At 46.7% G+C, this 18288-nt stretch overlaps 1 protein-coding gene across 1 annotated transcript in view; it reads right to left on the bottom strand.

The window, feature by feature from the left end:
- The window catches only part of LOC135556996 (nuclear factor of activated T-cells, cytoplasmic 3-like), an 86843-nt gene that overhangs the window by 36561 nt on the left and 31994 nt on the right, over positions 1–18288 (bottom strand). Inside the window, 1 exon segment of the mRNA XM_064990342.1 lies at positions 15781–15943. Within this exon segment, the coding sequence (XP_064846414.1) occupies positions 15781–15943 (163 nt within the window).

Here is an 18288-nt window from a genome sequence, read left to right as displayed (position 1 = left end):
ACTCTCCTCCCTGCTTTGCAGCTCCGCCTATTTATACAGGCAGGCTCATCTCAACCAGGTTAGGTCACTCTCCTCCCTGCTTTGCAGCTCCGCCTATTTATACAGGCAGGCTCATCTCAACCAGGTTAGGTCACTCTCCTCTGTGCTTTGCAGCTCCGCCTATTTATACAGGCAGGCTCATCTCAACCAGGTTAGGTCACTCTCCTCTGTGCTTTGCAGCTCCGCCTATTTATACAGGCAGGCTCATCTCAACCAGGTTAGGTCACTCTCCTCCCTGCTTTGCAGCTCCGCCTATTTATACAGGCAGGCTCATCTCAACCAGGTTAGGTCACTCTCCTCTGTGCTTTGCAGCTCCGCCTATTTATACAGGCAGGCTCATCTCAACCAGGTTAGGTCACTCTCCTCCCTGCTTTGCAGCTCCGCCTATTTATACAGGCAGGCTCATCTCAACCAGGTTAGGTCACTCTCCTCTGTGCTTTGCAGCTCCGCCTATTTATACAGGCAGGCTCATCTCAACCAGGTTAGGTCACTCTCCTCCCTGCTTTGCAGCTCCGCCTATTTATACAGGCAGGCTCATCTCAACCAGGTTAGGTCACTCTCCTCTGTGCTTTGCAGCTCCACCTATTTATACAGGCAGGCTCATCTCAACCAGGTTAGGTCACTCTCCTCTGTGCTTTGCAGCTCCGCCTATTTATACAGGCAGGCTCAACTCAACCAGGTTAGGTCACTCTCCTCTGTGCTTTGCAGCTCCGCCTATTTATACAGGCAGGCTCATCTCAACCAGGTTAGGTCACTCTCCTCCCTGTGCTTTGCAGCTCCGCCTATTTATACAGGCAGGCTCATCTCAACCAGGTTAGGTCACTCTCCTCTGTGCTTTGCAGCTCCGCCTATTTATACAGGCAGGCTCATCTCAACCAGGTTAGGTCACTCTCCTCTGTGCTTTGCAGCTCCGCCTATTTATACAGGCAGGCTCATCTCAACCAGGTTAGGTCACTCTCCTCCCTGCTTTGCAGCTCCGCCTATTTATACAGGCAGGCTCATCTCAACCAGGTTAGGTCACTCTCCTCTGTGCTTTGCAGCTCCGCCTATTTATACAGGCAGGCTCATCTCAACCAGGTTAGGTCACTCTCCTCTGTGCTTTGCAGCTCCGCCTATTTATACAGGCAGGCTCATCTCAACCAGGTTAGGTCACTCTCCTCCCTGCTTTGCAGCTCCGCCTATTTATACAGGCAGGCTCATCTCAACCAGGTTAGGTCACTCTCCTCTGTGCTTTGCAGCTCCGCCTATTTATACAGGCAGGCTCATCTCAACCAGGTTAGGTCACTCTCCTCTGTGCTTTGCAGCTCCGCCTATTTATACAGGCAGGCTCATCTCAACCAGGTTAGGTCACTCTCCTCTGTGCTTTGCAGCTCCACCTATTTATACAGGCAGGCTCATCTCAACCAGGTTAGGTCACTCTCCTCCCTGCTTTGCAGCTCCGCCTATTTATACAGGCAGGCTCATCTCAACCAGGTTAGGTCACTCTCCTCCCTGCTTTGCAGCTCCGCCTATTTATACAGGCAGGCTCATCTCAACCAGGTTAGGTCACTCTCCTCCCTGCTTTGCAGCTCCGCCTATTTATACAGGCAGGCTCATCTCAACCAGGTTAGGTCACTCTCCTCTGTGCTTTGCAGCTCCGCCTATTTATACAGGCAGGCTCATCTCAACCAGGTTAGGTCACTCTCCTCCCTGCTTTGCAGCTCCGCCTATTTATACAGGCAGGCTCATCTCAACCAGGTTAGGTCACTCTCCTCTGTGCTTTGCAGCTCCGCCTATTTATACAGGCAGGCACATCTCAACCAGGTTAGGTCACTCTCCTCTGTGCTTTGCAGCTCCACCTATTTATACAGGCAGGCTCATCTCAACCAGGTTAGGTCACTCTCCTCCCTGCTTTGCAGCTCCACCTATTTATACAGGCAGGCTCATCTCAACCAGGTTAGGTCACTCTCCTCCCTGCTTTGCAGCTCCACCTATTTATACAGGCAGGCTCATCTCAACCAGGTTAGGTCACTCTCCTCCCTGCTTTGCAGCTCCACCTATTTATACAGGCAGGCTCATCTCAACCAGGTTAGGTCACTCTCCTCTGTGCTTTGCAGCTCCGCCTATTTATACAGGCAGGCTCATCTCAACCAGGTTAGGTCACTCTCCTCCCTGCTTTGCAGCTCCGCCTATTTATACAGGCAGGCTCATCTCAACCAGGTTAGGTCACTCTCCTCTGTGCTTTGCAGCTCCGCCTATTTATACAGGCAGGCTCATCTCAACCAGGTTAGGTCACTCTCCTCTGTTTGCAGCTCCGCCTATTTATACAGGCAGGCACATCTCAACCAGGTTAGGTCACTCTCCTCCCTGCTTTGCAGCTCCGCCTATTTATACAGGCAGGCTCATCTCAACCAGGTTAGGTCACTCTCCTCCCTGCTTTGCAGCTCCGCCTATTTATACAGGCAGGCTCATCTCAACCAGGTTAGGTCACTCTCCTCCCTGCTTTGCAGCTCCGCCTATTTATACAGGCAGGCTCATCTCAACCAGGTTAGGTCACTCTCCTCTGTGCTTTGCAGCTCCGCCTATTTATACAGGCAGGCTCATCTCAACCAGGTTAGGTCACTCTCCTCTGTGCTTTGCAGCTCCGCCTATTTATACAGGCAGGCACATCTCAACCAGGTTAGGTCACTCTCCTCCCTGCTTTGCAGCTCCGCCTATTTATACAGGCAGGCTCATCTCAACCAGGTTAGGTCACTCTCCTCCCTGCTTTGCAGCTCCGCCTATTTATACAGGCAGGCACACCGAGGAAAACACCAGCAACACATGGAGACCTTTAGAGTTTGGGTGATTAGACCTGTTCTGTTCCATTTGGACTTCATTCTTGATTCTTAACCTTTCAACACACGGCAGACACATTACAGCTGAGTAGCAGGCCTACTTCCAATTCAGATTGATGTGGTACTGGACAATTTGTCTCAGTTAGAATTTCCAGTTCCGCAATGCATTGTTCATGCTGAAGTACTGGGTGCTTACTAATCAAATGCAGCCACTGCTTTAATGAACAAAAACCAAAGCATTTTGATATGGCATGCATTAGAACAATGGAGTAAAGAGCACCTGGCAGAGGGGCACACACAGGCTTAGGATAGAACTTAAAGTGACAGGGAAAGACCCCTAAAGTCATTCCTAGCTGGACGTCTTGGAAGTGTGTGTGTCCTCTAAGCCTGCTCCTGTTGGACCTACGGGCTACAGGCTGATACCTAGGAGACAATCTGACTCCTCCCTGACCCTGCACTGACTACGCTAAGAAGCTTTTAGACGGCCGGGGCGAAGCGTTCGAGGTCACATCCTTGTCTCACACTGTGACACACACACTTCGGGCGATCAGCCTCAGAGGCGGTGCCATTTCACCTGTCGAAACAAGGCCAGAGTCAGGGATAGGGCCTGTTGCATCCACAACACATTGGCACCCAGCTGAGCGGACAGGGTTGGTGAACAGTCCAGCCTAGTAATGGATTAGTCCATCAGAGCTTTTAAACAGAGGAAGAGAGGTGCACTATAATGGTCTCTTAGATCTGCAAATAGGAGAACTAGCATTGATTTAACCGTACCTGAATACAGAGACACAGCTGTTATAGTGGTATTAATATTGTCCCTACAGGGTTAGTCTTTGTAGGGTACCAGGTGAGTCGAGCAGAAAGGTAAAGTCTCATAAGAAATAGAGTGCAACGAATCTCTGAGACAATGGATGTGCAGACTCTGACGGCAACTCCAAATGTCAAAAAAGCTTGTCTTCATTTTGGCAACTGAATATATTTAGATGTGCTGAAAGTTGTTTATACGGTCAACATTACTTCCTGGGGGGGTGAGAGAGAGAGAGAGGAAAGGACGCGACGAGCACCTCAGCACAAAACGTGGTCAGAAGTCAAGTATTGTTATTGTTTTGTGAAACCATGTTTCGTACTGAGGTACTTTTCATGTCTCTAAACAAAATACTCTGTTCACATAAAATACTTTGAACACCTGCAGTTCATTCTGGAGTGAACACCTGCAGTTCATTCTGGAGGTCTGGAGAGAGTTTCTGTAAAGACCTACACCAAGGCCTCTCTCAGTCTCTAGTCTATAACACGAGGCCCAGGTCTGGAGTAGAGGTTTCAAAGACCCACTCTCTCTCAGTCTCTAGTCTATAACACGAGGCCCAGGTCTGGAGTAGAGGTTTCTGTAAAGACCCACTACACCAAGGCCTCTCTCAGTCTCTAGTCTATAACACGAGGCCCAGGTCTGGAGTAGAGGTTTCTGTAAAGACCCACTACACCAAGGCCTCTCTCAGTCTCTAGTCTATAACACGAGGCCCAGGTCTGGAGTAGAGGTTTCTGTAAAGACCCACTACACCAAGGTCTCTCTCAGTCTCTAGTCTATAACACGAGGCCCAGGTCTGGAGTAGAGGTTTCTGTAAAGACCCACTACACCAAGGCCTCTCTCAGTCTCTAGTCTATAACACGAGGCCCAGGTCTGGAGTAGAGGTTTCTGTAAAGACCCACTACACCAAGGCCTCTCTCAGTCTCTAGTCTATAACACGAGGCCCAGGTGTGGAGTAGAGGTTTCTGTAAAGACCCACTACACCAAGGCCTCTCTCAGTCTCTAGTCTATAACACGAGGCCCAGGTCTGGTAGCGAGCCATCATGTTATCAAACACACTCAGCAGATGTGGCTCCAAATTAAATAATATGTCAGGTAAAACTGATTAGGGCCTGACTGTAGAGTAGAAAAAGCCCTGCATCAGCACTCCCAGTGAGTCAACACCACACGGTTAAACAGAACAGAAACAGAAGACACAGATGGCTAATTTAACAACCTCTGACATTTAAAACCACTTCCAAAATAACTATTTTCTTTGCGATTTCCGTTTTTCAGTCCCAACATCATAGCAAGGCTACACCTTTCCAAATACTGTAATATGTATGGTGTTATGTAAACATAACACATGCAAGGGCAAATAAGCAAAAAATACAGACACACGTAGGCACAGGCAGACTAGACACACGCAGACACACACACACACTAGACACACGCAGACAGGCAGAGTAGACACATGCAGACACACACACACACACACACGTAGACACAGGCAGAGTAGACACACATACACAGAGTAGACACACACACACACAGAGTAGACACACACACACACACAGAGTAGACACACACACACACACACACAGAAGACACAGGCAGAGTAGACACACACACACACACAGAGTAGACACACACACACACAGAGTAGACACACACACACACACAGAGTAGACACACACACACACACACAGAGTAGACACACACACACACACACACACAGAGTAGACACACACACACACAGAGTAGACACACACACACATAGACACAGGCAGACTAGACATGCAGACACACACACACACACAGAGAGACACAAACACGCACCCTCTGCCTGCTTGTTTCACATTCCTCACCTCACATCCCCCACCAAATCCATGGTTGGTGTGAAATACCACAAGAGGGTGGTCTCTGCACTTTCTTAACCTCCTCAAATCCTCTGGGACCAGCTGGTCAATAAGATCTGATGGATCACGTCAGTCAGTAGTCAAATTAAACCTGCTGACATTAATACCAGTCACATGTCTGACACACACTGCACTGCTGCTGCTGGATATATGTCTGCATCCCAAAAGCCACCCTATCCCCTACATAGTGCAGTAATTGCACTACTTTTTTACCAGGGAAATGGTTGAAAGCAGGTAGCTATGTAGGGACTAGAATGCCATTTGGAACACAACCATAGGCTGCCTGCTAGGTTACCTAAATATAAAACTGCTGGATACCATTACAGATTCAGGTCTAAATAAAGAGAGGCTTATTTTGGTTCTGTGGCATCTGTTCTACTGATCCAGTATTAGAAGAGAAAACAGCCTGGCCGGCAGGGCCCAGGGAGAAGAGGGTGACATGAAACAAGGATACATTTAAAACAGCCTTTGAAAAGTGTTGAGGGATGGGTTGGGGCTAGGGCTGGGTTGGGCTAGGCTGGGGCTAGGGCTGGGCGCCATATCACCAACAGAAGCGAAGCCCGCCAAACTTCAGTGAGAGCGGCATGTTTCACCATGCATAAATCCACCCTCCCCTTTCCCTTGCTCCTCACCTCTCCTCCTCACCCCCTTCTACCTCCCTCCCCTTTCCCTCGCTCCTCACCTCCTCAGCTCCAACCCTCCCTCCCTCTCCTCACCCCCTTCAGCTACGACCTTCCCCCTCTCTCCCCTTGCTCCTCGCCCCCTTCAGCTCTGACCCTCTACCTCCCTCACCTTTCCCCTCGCTCCTCACCCCCTTCAGCTCCGACCCTCCCTCCCTCTCCTCTCACCCCCTTCAGCTCCGACCCTCCCTCTCTCCCTCACCTTTCCCCTCGCTCCTCACCCCCTTCAGCTCCGACACTCCCTCCCTCCCTCCCTCCTCCCCTCTCCCTCCCTCTCTACTGTAACACACCACGTTCTTTCGGCGCATGCCTCTGCCAAGTTGTTTCCCTGTGTTTCTCTGGTGTTGCCATGGCAAGGCTCTGTGCATGTGTCTATGAGTGTGTGTATAGGAGTGCATTCTCACACTGGTGTAAACTACAGCTCTAAGTGTGTGTGTGTGAGAGAGAGAGATATGTTGGAGCGGCAACAACGGTGGTCAAGGTCATGGGCGGCTTCTGGGCCATGACGTTCAGTGGTGTCTCTGCTCTGACATGGCTTAGGGCCCACCCAAGCACACAGCCCTGTTCACATACAGGCCTGCTGTGTACCCAGCACACCAGGGCCCAGAGAGCCGCTTGGCCGTTTGTTTAAACAAGGCGCACACACACAGAGAGAGCAGAGCAACGTCTACTGTATGCTCAGCTAGTATATGGTTCTGCAGGTCTGCTCAAAGACACACTCTCTCTCTCTCTCTCTCTCTCTCTCTCTCTCTCTCAACATATGTTACAATGCCAGAGCAAGTATTATAGTTATTAAAAAAGACTGAACACTAAATGCAAACATTTTATATTTAGTGTTTTTGTTTACAGAAGCCTTCTACCTAACACACAATACTGTAAGTGTAAACTGTAGTGAAGCGGGTCGAGAGTTTCAAGTTCCTTGGTGTCCACATCACCAACTTACTATCATGGTCCAAACACACCAAGATAGTCAAGAAGAGGGCACAACAACACCCTTTGCCCCTCAGGAGACTGAAAACATTTGGCATCTGGGGACACAGATCCTCAAAAAGTTCTACAGCTGCCTGGCATGGCAACTGCTCGGCATCTGACCGTAAGGCGCTACAGAGGGTAGTGCGTACGGCCCAGTACATCACTGGAGCCAAGCTTCCTGCCATTCAGGACCTATATACTCGGCGTATAATGTTCAAAGACACCAGTTGCTGCATCATCTTTCAAATGAACAAGAACAGCCAAACATACAGATAGGATGCTGGGGATGATTTGAATGAAGAACATAAGATGGCAACAATAGCTGAGCAAAAATGAGTGAGCTACATGACAATGAGCATGAAGTCACCTAGGTGTCCCACATAAATATACCCAAATGGCCGAATTGGTACAGTGATACATTTTGAAGGAAAGAACTATATACAAAATACAGAAATGCTATTCTAACACCTCCCCCCCAAAAGAAATATATATAAAAAATATTTTTAAATAAATTAAATAAATAAATAATAATAATTAAGCATAAACAAATAACAAGGGTAACTATTTACACATTTTCTATTTACAACATTGTGAAGACCCTCAGTCCTCTACACAATATTGTGCTGCTGGTGCCATGGTCCATAGCAGTCTCTTTCTGCTGTAAAGCAGAGGCCTCCTGAACAGGTGGTGCAGGTGATGGGGCATTTCCTGTGACAAAGGGCACAACAACGTCTCCCTACTGTGCCCTTTTTGCCCTGAGGCACATTCATGTCTGCAGAGATGAATCTGGGCAGGTGAACACCACTGGTTGGAGCAGAAGGGACAGAGGTAGAGGGGACAGAAGGTGCTGAAGCAACTCTGTCTCGCTGTCTCGATCAATTTCCTCTATAATTTGGGTTAAATCTGTATACCTAGACTTTGTTTTAGCTTTTCCGGATTTATTCGCCATAATTTAAATATATAAACTTGCTGAAAATGCTATTGACTATGTACTGCTATGCGTGACACTCGTGGCTCCGTCAAGTAGGATTTGCAATGGTGAATGAACCTCGTTTACGACAAAGGCTGGTCTTCGAACGTATAACCACTACATATTGCCGTTTACCTCAGCTCATTTGCTATCTTCCAAGCTAGATTTCAAGATGATTAGTGGTCATTGGGCCAAAATACAGTCAATCAACGATAGAGTGGTCCTACCATTGGTGCGAAATGAAGTCATTGATTGGTGTCTTCAAAATCGGTTTGTTTCGGTCAATACGTCCCAGGAAAAGAACCATCAAGTATGGTTGTGTTAGTAACAACCAGAAGATTGCAATGAAACCAACCATGACTGGATAAACATTTGTTTAGTGTGTGTAATTATCACGAACGCTTCGTCCAAAGTTGAGTGCGATGGAAATCACGACGCAAGCAGTTTACAAATGTTTCGTGTTAGGCTATAAAAATGGATGTTATCAAACAAAACCAACATTCACTGTGTAGTTAGGACACTTGGCATTGCCACCAGAGGAAGATCTTCAAAGGTAAGCGATTTATTTTATTGTTATTTCTGATTTTCGTGACGCTAATGCTTGGTTGGAAAATGCTAGTAATACTTGTGTGTGCGAGGAGCTGTCCTCAGAAAATCGCATGGTTTGCTTTCGCAGTAAAGCCTTTTTGAAATCTGACACAGCGGCTGGATTAATAAGACGTTCATCTTTTAAATGATGTAAGATACATGTATTTACAAGAATGTTCACTATAACAAGTGGTGTATTTAGAATGTTAGCGCTCTGCAGTATCACCGGATGGTGGCCTGGTGGGACATTAGCATCTCACCTACCCTAGAAAGGTTAAGGGCTTGTAACTAAGCATTTCACACTAAGTTCTACACCTGTGTGTGTGTGTGTCTGTATCCATGGCCCAACTGTGTAACACTGTGGATCTCCTTTTCTTTGTGTCGAAGCAGCAAGCGCACAATTAGGCTGGTTAAATACGCACATGGATTGCTAAGCCAGAGGCTTTGGACTTACCCATCCCCTAGCAACAGGTGTGCCTGACAATTATGGTCTGCCTGCCCAGCAGTTTGGCTAGCCTCGGAGGAGAAGCCCTAGCTTAGCATGGCGTAACCCAGGCTATGTTTACATTAGAACAGCTTAACGTAGCATAGCCTAGCGTGGTATCCACTGGAATAAGCAGCATTCCACACAGAACACAGTGGTATGAATCACCTCTGTCCAAACAGTGCCATGTAAACAGTGTCACATTGTTTTGCTTTTGTTTGTCTGGCTACTGTAGGTTTTAGTTAGAAGATGACTGTTATGACATGCAGACCTGTGGCTTTCTTTCTGTTGCACTCTATGGTTTATTTTGGGGGGAGACACGGACTGAGGAGACTACATTTACGAATTTCCCTTATACTACTCATTAACCTATAGTAGGATATGTATGTGCATGTACGCCCAAGGGAACAGTACGTGGCCGTTTGATCACAGTGTGGATAAGATCAGTTTGTCTTGCATGTTCCTCTCATGTAAATGACGCTGCCCTGCCTGATAACCTGGTGACCCTTGGGGTTATGGGAAGGAGACCCTGTAGCTAGCGACCTTTCAAATTTACTAAACAATACGTGGGATGAAATAAAAACCACTCATTTAAGATGAGGCCCCCCAAGCAAACAAATGCCTGTTGCTCAAACTAGGTGAGCAGCATTATCAGTGAAGTACACGTCCTATAGAGAGGCTTGCTTTAAAGCAGCCTTTCGTTTCCTTTGGTTTGCAACAAGTCAACATACAGCAGTAAAAGCATGAATCTTAACAGTAGCAGAAAACAGAGACAAGTCCACCCTTCCCTTTCAGGTGGTGGGAGACAGCTTCCCGCCTCAGGCACACAACCTCTACCATTATAACTGCATCGGTGGCCCACTGTGATAAGAGAAAACAACAGACAAAGACTGGCTGACTTCTGACATATAAACAGGGCTCGGTCACAGAGAGTCTAGACAAATAGATAGATGATAGGGAGACAAGCCAGGAAGTGCTTCAGGAACAGGACTGATAAAATTAGCATAAAGGAGATACTGTAGCATGAATAATGTAGGCTGATTGGCTGAGGGGGAGACACGTACGCACACACCTACATGCCCATGTCTGCCCGCCCGCCGTCTGTCCTGCTCCTTCTGCAGTGGTAGTGGTAAAAAAAAAATAGATTGGGTTAACTCTGATCACCGGTCGCAGTAAGAAAAGTTACGCTTCCTGTACTTTCAATGCATTTTTCCGCAAAAGGTGAGTAAACTGTTTTTACCGTCCACTACACCACTGCCCCTCCCCTGCGCTACATCTACCTACAGTAGCTCTGATACCCGACCCGAGTCTGAAGGGCCCCAACATTATACTTCAGGTTAAGGCCTACTTTTTCATCAACCAGGGTACGGGCCGGGCTCCCTCCTGCTCTGCTGTGCAGTGTCTCTGTACAGTCATATCTTACCATCATAACATGGTGTCAGAACGTCTTATAAAATATAAAACCAGAACATTGTCCAAGTCAACAGGATAGATTATTTCACTGAAAAGAATAATACTGCGTACGTTTTGGTAGGAGTTTAGAGTGACCAAAAGTTGCTAGATAACAGCTCTACCACGTCTCATGAGCAGCCCAAGCTGGGCCGTTGCAGAGAGCGGCTGCAGCACAGTGCAGGGATGGAGCAGGGGACCAGACAGAGATGAGCAGCTCATGGAGAAAGGACCTGGGTAGGGTAGGGCCTGAACGTGGTGGGCACGGGTAGGGCCTGAAAGTCATGGGCATGGGTATGGTAGGACCTGAACGTTGTGGGCATGGGGAGGGTAGAGCATGAACATCATGGGCATGGGTAGGATAGGGCCTGAACGTCGTGGGCACGGGTAGGGTAGAGCCTGAACGTCGTGGGCATGGTTAGGGCCTGAATGTCGTGGGCATGGGTAGAGTAGGGCCTGACCGTCGTGGTCATGGGTAGGGTAGAGCATAAATGTCGTGGGCATGGGTAGGATGGGGCCTGAACGTCGTGGGCATGGGTAGGATAGGGCCTGAACGTCGTGGGCATGGGTAGGATAGGGCCTGAACATTGTGGACATGGTAGGATAGGGCCTGTACGTTGTGGACATGAGTAGGGTAGGGCCTGAATGTCGTGGGCATGGTAGAGCCTGAACGTCTTGAGCAATGGGTAGGAGGGAGCCTGAACGTCGTGGGCATGGGTAGGGTAGAGCCGGAAAGTTGTGGGCATGGGTAGGACTCTGGCTTAATTTTCCAACCATGGACCCCTTCCCAGTGGCATGCCCTTGTTTTTCTGGAGGGGGGGTGTACGTGTATGTTCGTGTGAGAGTGTGTGTGTGTCTTGATATAGACAACAAACAACAGTCACAAAAGGAAGCTGCCCACACCACGGCCAGATGGCAGTCATGGCGTCAGTTGAGGACATCACGAGTCCCAACACCTGAGTCAGTGGACCCCACAGGAAGACTGGTGCCATCAGAGCAGAAGGATACAGTGACACACTGGAGACACTGAGGGACCAATGTCCTCCTACGGCTAGGGACTATAGGCTTCGTTACAGACCTGCACCTGGAGGGAAAAGGCTGTTAGTCAGTCTGTTGTTAGCCTAGTGACTGACCCTTGATGACTCACCCCTATTCACCAGGGCCTACTGTATATTCACTCAGAGTACGACTGCTGATATAGGATCAGTTTTGTATTTTACATAAAGAATTCATAATGAATATGATTTTCTGGACCGGTGGGGAGCTGGTCCAAGATCAGCACTTCTTACCTGAGACTTTTTGTAAATACTCTAGCAGCACATTGTGTCTATGGCCTGTATCAGTAACGCAGGTGTTCAGGTTGTAATCAAAACAACAGTGTTTCCGTGAAAACAAATATAACAGGACAGCCTCTTGGTCCCACAGTGTTAAAGGGCGAAACAGAGTGTCAACATAACAGGACAGCCTCTTGGTCCCACAGTGTTAAAGGGGACATGAAACAGAGTGTCAATATAACAGGACAGCCTCTTGGTCCCACAGTGTTAAAGGGCGAAACAGAGTGTCAACATAACAGGACAGCCTCTTGGTCCCACAGTGTTAAAGGGGACATGAAACAGAGTGTCAATATAACAGGACAGCCTCTTGGTCCCACAGTGTTAAAGGGGACATGAAACAGAGTGTCAATATAACAGGACAGCCTCTTGGTCCCACAGTGTTAAAGGAGGAAACAGAGTGTCAATATAACAGGACAGCCTCTTGGTCCCACAGTGTTAAAGGGGACATGAAACAGTGTCAACACAACAGGACAGCCTCTTGGTCCCACAGTATTAAAGGGGACATGAAACAGAGTGTCAATATAACAGGACAGCCTCTTGGTCCCACAGTGTTAAAGGGGACATGAAACAGAGTGTCAATATAACAGGACAGCCTCTTGGTCCCACAGTGTTAAAGGGGACATGAAACAGAGTGTCAATATAACAGGACAGCCTCTTGGTCCCACAGTGTTAAAGGGGACATGAAACAGTGTCAACACAACAGGACAGCCTCTTGGTCCCACAGTATTAAAGGGGACATGAAACAGAGTGTCAATATAACAGGACAGCCTCTTGGTCCCACAGTGTTAAAGGGGACATGAAACAGAGTGTCAATATAACAGGACAGCCTCTTGGTCCCACAGTGTTAAAGGGGACATGAAACAGAGTGTCAATATAACAGGACAGCCTCTTGGTCCCACAGTGTTAAAGGGGGAAAAAGAGCATCAACAGAGAAATAATGAGGAAGTTCTGTTTAGTAAACAAGGACAACACCACTCGACCTGCCTGGGTTCAACATTCTGATAGCTAAATTATGCATCGTCACACATGGTGGGGTAGAATGAGAGGTTGCAGTTGAAATGGTTCAGCATGAGCTCTGACTGATGGAGGAACAGGACCCAATCTGTATAACTCACCCTGAGATGAGAGTTAGCATAGTTTTTAAGAAACTATGCTATATGGAACAAATGGTCAACAACATTTGCGTCAAAATAACCAAAAATAACCAAAAACCAATAACCAAAAATTAAAGAAATTAGCGGTTCTGGACACCAAACTGTGGTCTTCCTCTCGTCCACATTTTTAAAGGTGACTTCAATTAGAACAGTATTACATTGGGGTTGTTGTGGGTATCAGTGTATAGTTCCATTAAAACGCCAACTAAAAGATGATCCTGAGGGAGTGGATTGGAAAGACAAGCCACCTCCTGGCTCTTATAAGCAGGGTTATTGTTGGGTTATGCAAACACACAGTCCAAGCCGGGGCATTGTTGGGTTACACACCACTGGTCATGGCCCATGATGCCGTCCGCACCGCTTCAGTCACCACACATAGGATCCCTGTCCCCTGAGCATAAAATATTCACCCACTGCCTGGCTCTGCTCTGGTTGTCAGCTGGATAACAGAACGGGAGCCCTGGGTCAGGAATGTGGCGCTACATAGGTTCTGTAACAGACCTCAGATCAAATAGTATTCAAACCCTTTCAAAATACTTGGGAGCCTTTTCTTCAGCCTGCCTGGACTGTAGTTGGACAGGGTTTGGACCTTGTCCTTTGTAGCTCAGTTGGTAGAGCATGGCACTTGTAATGTAAGGGTAGTGGGTTCAATTCCCGGGACCAACCATACGTAAAATGTATGCATGCATGACTGTAAGTCACTTTGGATAAAACCGTCTGCTAAATGGCATTTATTATTATTGGATTCACTGATCTTGTCAAGCACAAGTTAAGTAACAGAAATATTTCAAATACTATTTCAACCCAGGTCTGGTACAGTAGTAAGGCGGAGGCTCACTCTGCCGCAGTCTCTGGGGTATCACATGACAGACAAACTAATTGGGCTTCGGGTACGGTGACTGCGATGATGTACCTTGCCCTGCTTGGCGTGCCTGCTGCAGCAGCTCACCCTTTCTACCTGTACAGAGGGAGGGGTGGGGCGGTTATTGTTTGGTAATACTTACACATAATACTTGAATTCACTAGCACTGGCTGCCGTAACCTAGACGGCTGTACAGTTGAGGGACTGCATGTTGTGACAGTCCCAGTCTTGGCACCAGTCCTGATTCTACAAGGCACGGGCATCAATATGATTTTTTAAATAAAAAAAATAAATGTAACCTTAATTTAACTAGGCAAGTCAGTTAAGAACAAATTCTTATTTACAAGGACGGCCTACCCCAGCCAAACCCGGGCGACGCTGGGCCAATTGTGCGCCGCCCTATGGGACTCCGAATCATGACCAGATTTGATGCAGCCTGGATTCAAACCAGGTACTGCAGTGACGCCTCTTGCATTGAGATGCAGTGTCTTAGACCACTGCACCACTCGGGAGCCCTTTTCCAGAATGTCACTGTCAGTATAGATGCAGGTCACCTCCAGAACTGAACTGAGCTGCACTGCCTCTTGTAGTTACCATCAGAGAGTTTCTTAAGTTCTACTTCCTGCGTCCAGGTTGCTACACCGACATCATGGTTACATGACTAAGCTGATAGTTTCCCTGGTGGTATAGATTCAATTCAGAAAAGTTTACCTTATGCAATCAAAGGTGTTATAACGTGCTCCACTAAGGCAGTTATTTATCTTTAAATTATGTGGGTAAAACAAAGCGCAAATTAAAAGTACGAATCTCGGAGCATCGTAGCACCATTTGGTGCAAAAACTCGACTTACCCAGTTGCAGCCCACTTTTTGGAAGCAAACCACTCGATTTCATCCATACGTTATATTCTCATCGAACATGTCACCCTCCCTAGGACAAGGGGTGACCTCGACAATTTATTGTTAAAACAAGAGGCTGCCTGGATCTTAATTTAAAGACCCTTGCTCCCTTCAGTCTCAACGTAGACTTTGATCTGAAGCCATTCTTGTGATTTTGCTGTTCATTGTAAATGTTTGTATGCTTATGTAGCCAACTTGTATCTATGATCGTATGCTATCCATTTATGTTTTTTATGCTATTTTAATATATCAGAATTAACCAATGATATCAGGCCACAATTACAGACACCTGTGTGTGCCCTTCGACATTATATAAACTAGTCACGCCGCAGTGTTTGTCATTATACCCTGATGAAGACAGCTTGTCTGTCTAAACGTTGGATATTAGGTTATTACATTATTGCATGTGAGCTGCTAGACTATGCGGCTCTACTTTCATTTTTCATGTGTTCTACTCCACTAGCCAGTACCTCGCCTAAATAGGTGTGCGTTTCTTTCGCCTCTAGGCTTACCTTATGTAACACACTGCAGGGCAGTCAGGCATCATGCTAACAGATGGGCACAACAAACTGGCCATGACCTACTGTATACTATGACCTAAAGAGCCATTTGACCTGTGTTATGCCAGTTATTAGGTAAGGTTGGTTACACCAGCTGGTAATAACTGAATGTTTTGGTTATTGTGATTTCTATGGGTTATTCACTGACTATGTACTAGGCCAGTGAATTAGTGAGGAAGGTCCACCCGCTTTGACAATGTTGATGCCAGGGGCCTTTGAGCCCTGTCTGGAAAACAATCTAGGGGAAAGACTACAATAAGCCATATGGTCTTACCTTGACAACAGGATGACCACCTGATGCAGCTTTGATCGCCCCTCTGCTTCCCTCCGTCTCGTAGTGTGCTCGGTGGTGGGCCTTGGGGTGCACCTCAACCTTCAGCTCGTACTGGCCAAACAGGTGGGGCAGGGGCCAGTCCAGGGGGGGCAGGGAGGAGGTCCTGGGGACAGACCGATACATAGACAATAAGGGTACTGATGGTTTGGATAACAACAAGATACAGATCACCTAGGTGATCTATGGATAACAAATAGATATAGCCTATATCACCTAGCATTTCTTGTCTTTTGGGAAGACATTACCTGTGAGCCGCTGTGACTACATAATCATCCTATGGATAACAAAAAGGCTCTATAATCAGAGATTTAGGTCTAACATATTAGCTAGCAGGGGCAGGTTAGAGCTAATTAAGCCGTCTGGATTCATTCAAACCTGCCTTGGCAGCACAGTACAGTAGCTCTGTTTACAAACTACTGCCAGGCCAGCACACCCTCATGTCCTACTCTGAGAACTAAGAGCATTTACTTGTAAGAGGAGTCAATTTCAGTATAGAGAACCACTCAACTATCGCAATTGTATTTGGTCAGGGAAAAGAGGTTGTGCTTTTAACATAAATATGCTACTGGAATGTAGGTTTGACTGCCCTTAATCAAAGAGAATCAGTACATAGAAGAACCAATGCAATTTCACATTATATATGGTAATATAAAGAAGTGAGAGCACAACAGGTTGTGCTGAATCATGTCCTCTGGAAACATTGTGGAGGATCACACTAGACCGAGACTAGGTCTGAGTGACACACAGAGTACAGTGTCTAAATGGGGCTGTAGGCTGTGTGTTCAACCCCATCAGTCAGACAGTGAATCATAGGAATTCCCACCAACATTAGGCTAACCATACTGGATTAATCACACTTGTAATAGGTCATGCAGGGACTGTAACTAGCAGTGAATCATGAAGGGGTTTTACACTATAAACGGTATATAGATGTATGGTTGTGTTGTTCAGCACTGTAGTATGGATGAGGCTGTGTCACAGGAGAGACTGCAGGCTGATGTTTTTTTTCCCCTCTGTATGTTTTTATCTATGTAGGGCACAATCATATTTGAACAGCTGCACTCAAAAATAAACACTCCATCTGTGCCCATCTACACAGACAAACTGTCTCTCTCAGTGTGTCTCTGGGTAGCTTGGCTGGTCTATGGCTCTATTGATCTAGAACCTACAGAGAAATCATGTTCTAAAAACCTATTTAGGAAAATTATTGTCTAAACTATTTAGGATGTTAGTAATTCATCATCTACTAGCCTACACACTGAATCTTCATAAAAAAGGCTTGGCTACATTGAGCCAGTTATAAAGACGGGGCTACATTGAGCCAGTTATAAAGACTTGGCTACATTGAGCCAGTTATAAAGACTTGGCTACATTGAGCCAGTTATAAAGACGGGGCTACATTGAGCCAGTTATAAAGACTTGGCTACATTGAGCCAGTTATAAAGACGGGGCTACATTGAGCCAGTTATAAAGACGGGGCTACATTGAGCCAGTTATAAAGACGGGGCTACATTGAGCCAGTTATAAAGACTTGGCTACATTGAGCCAGTTATAAAGACTTGGCTACATTGAGCCAGTTATAAAGACTTGGCTACATTGAGCCAGTTATAAAGACTTGGCTACATTGAGCCAGTTATAAAGACTTGGCTACATTGAGCCAGTTATAAAGACTTGGCTACATTGAGCCAGTTATAAAGACGGGGCTACATTGAGCCAGTTATAAAGACGGGGCTACATTGAGCCAGTTATAAAGACTTGGCTACATTGAGCCAGTTATAAAGACTTGGCTACACTGAGCCAGTTATAAAGACTTGGCTACACTGAGCCAGTTATAAAGACTTGGCTACACTGAGCCAGTTATAAAGACTTGGCTACACTGAGCCAGTTATAAAGACTTGGCTACACTGAGCCAGTTATAAAGACTTGGCTACACTGAGCCAGTTATAAAGACTTGGCTACATTGAGCCAGTTATAAAGACTTGGCTACATTGAGCCAGTTATAAAGACTTGGCTACATTGAGCCAGTTATAAAGACTTGGCTACATTGAGCCAGTTATGAAGACTTGGCTACATTGAGCCAGTTATAAAGACGGGGCTACATTGAGCCAGTTATAAAGACTTGGCTACATTGAGCCAGTTCAGGAGCTCTCAGTATGTGTTCCATACAGCATGATAAAGGTGTTCCTGGTCTGTTACAGTTACAGGGAGACACAGTTTGCTCTAACACAGCACTGTGCAGTACGAATGGGGAGAAATTAAATGTTTGTGGGTGTGTGTGTGTGCGTCCATGGTCTATGAGTAAGAGGGAGGAATAACAGGCAGACATTTACACCACATTATGCCTCTCTCTACAGTAACTAGCCTAACCACGATGGCTAGCCTAACCTTCTCCGCTAGTCAAAGAAAGTCACTAACCATGGTCTATTGTTTCTTTATGTGCCCCGTCAG

This window comes from Oncorhynchus masou, chromosome 2, assembly GCF_036934945.1.
Source record: "Oncorhynchus masou masou isolate Uvic2021 chromosome 2, UVic_Omas_1.1, whole genome shotgun sequence".
Taxonomy (NCBI): Eukaryota; Metazoa; Chordata; class Actinopteri; order Salmoniformes; family Salmonidae; genus Oncorhynchus; species Oncorhynchus masou.
The sequence above is the reverse complement of the archived record's forward strand: the minus strand, read 5'-3'. Positions and strand labels throughout refer to the sequence as shown.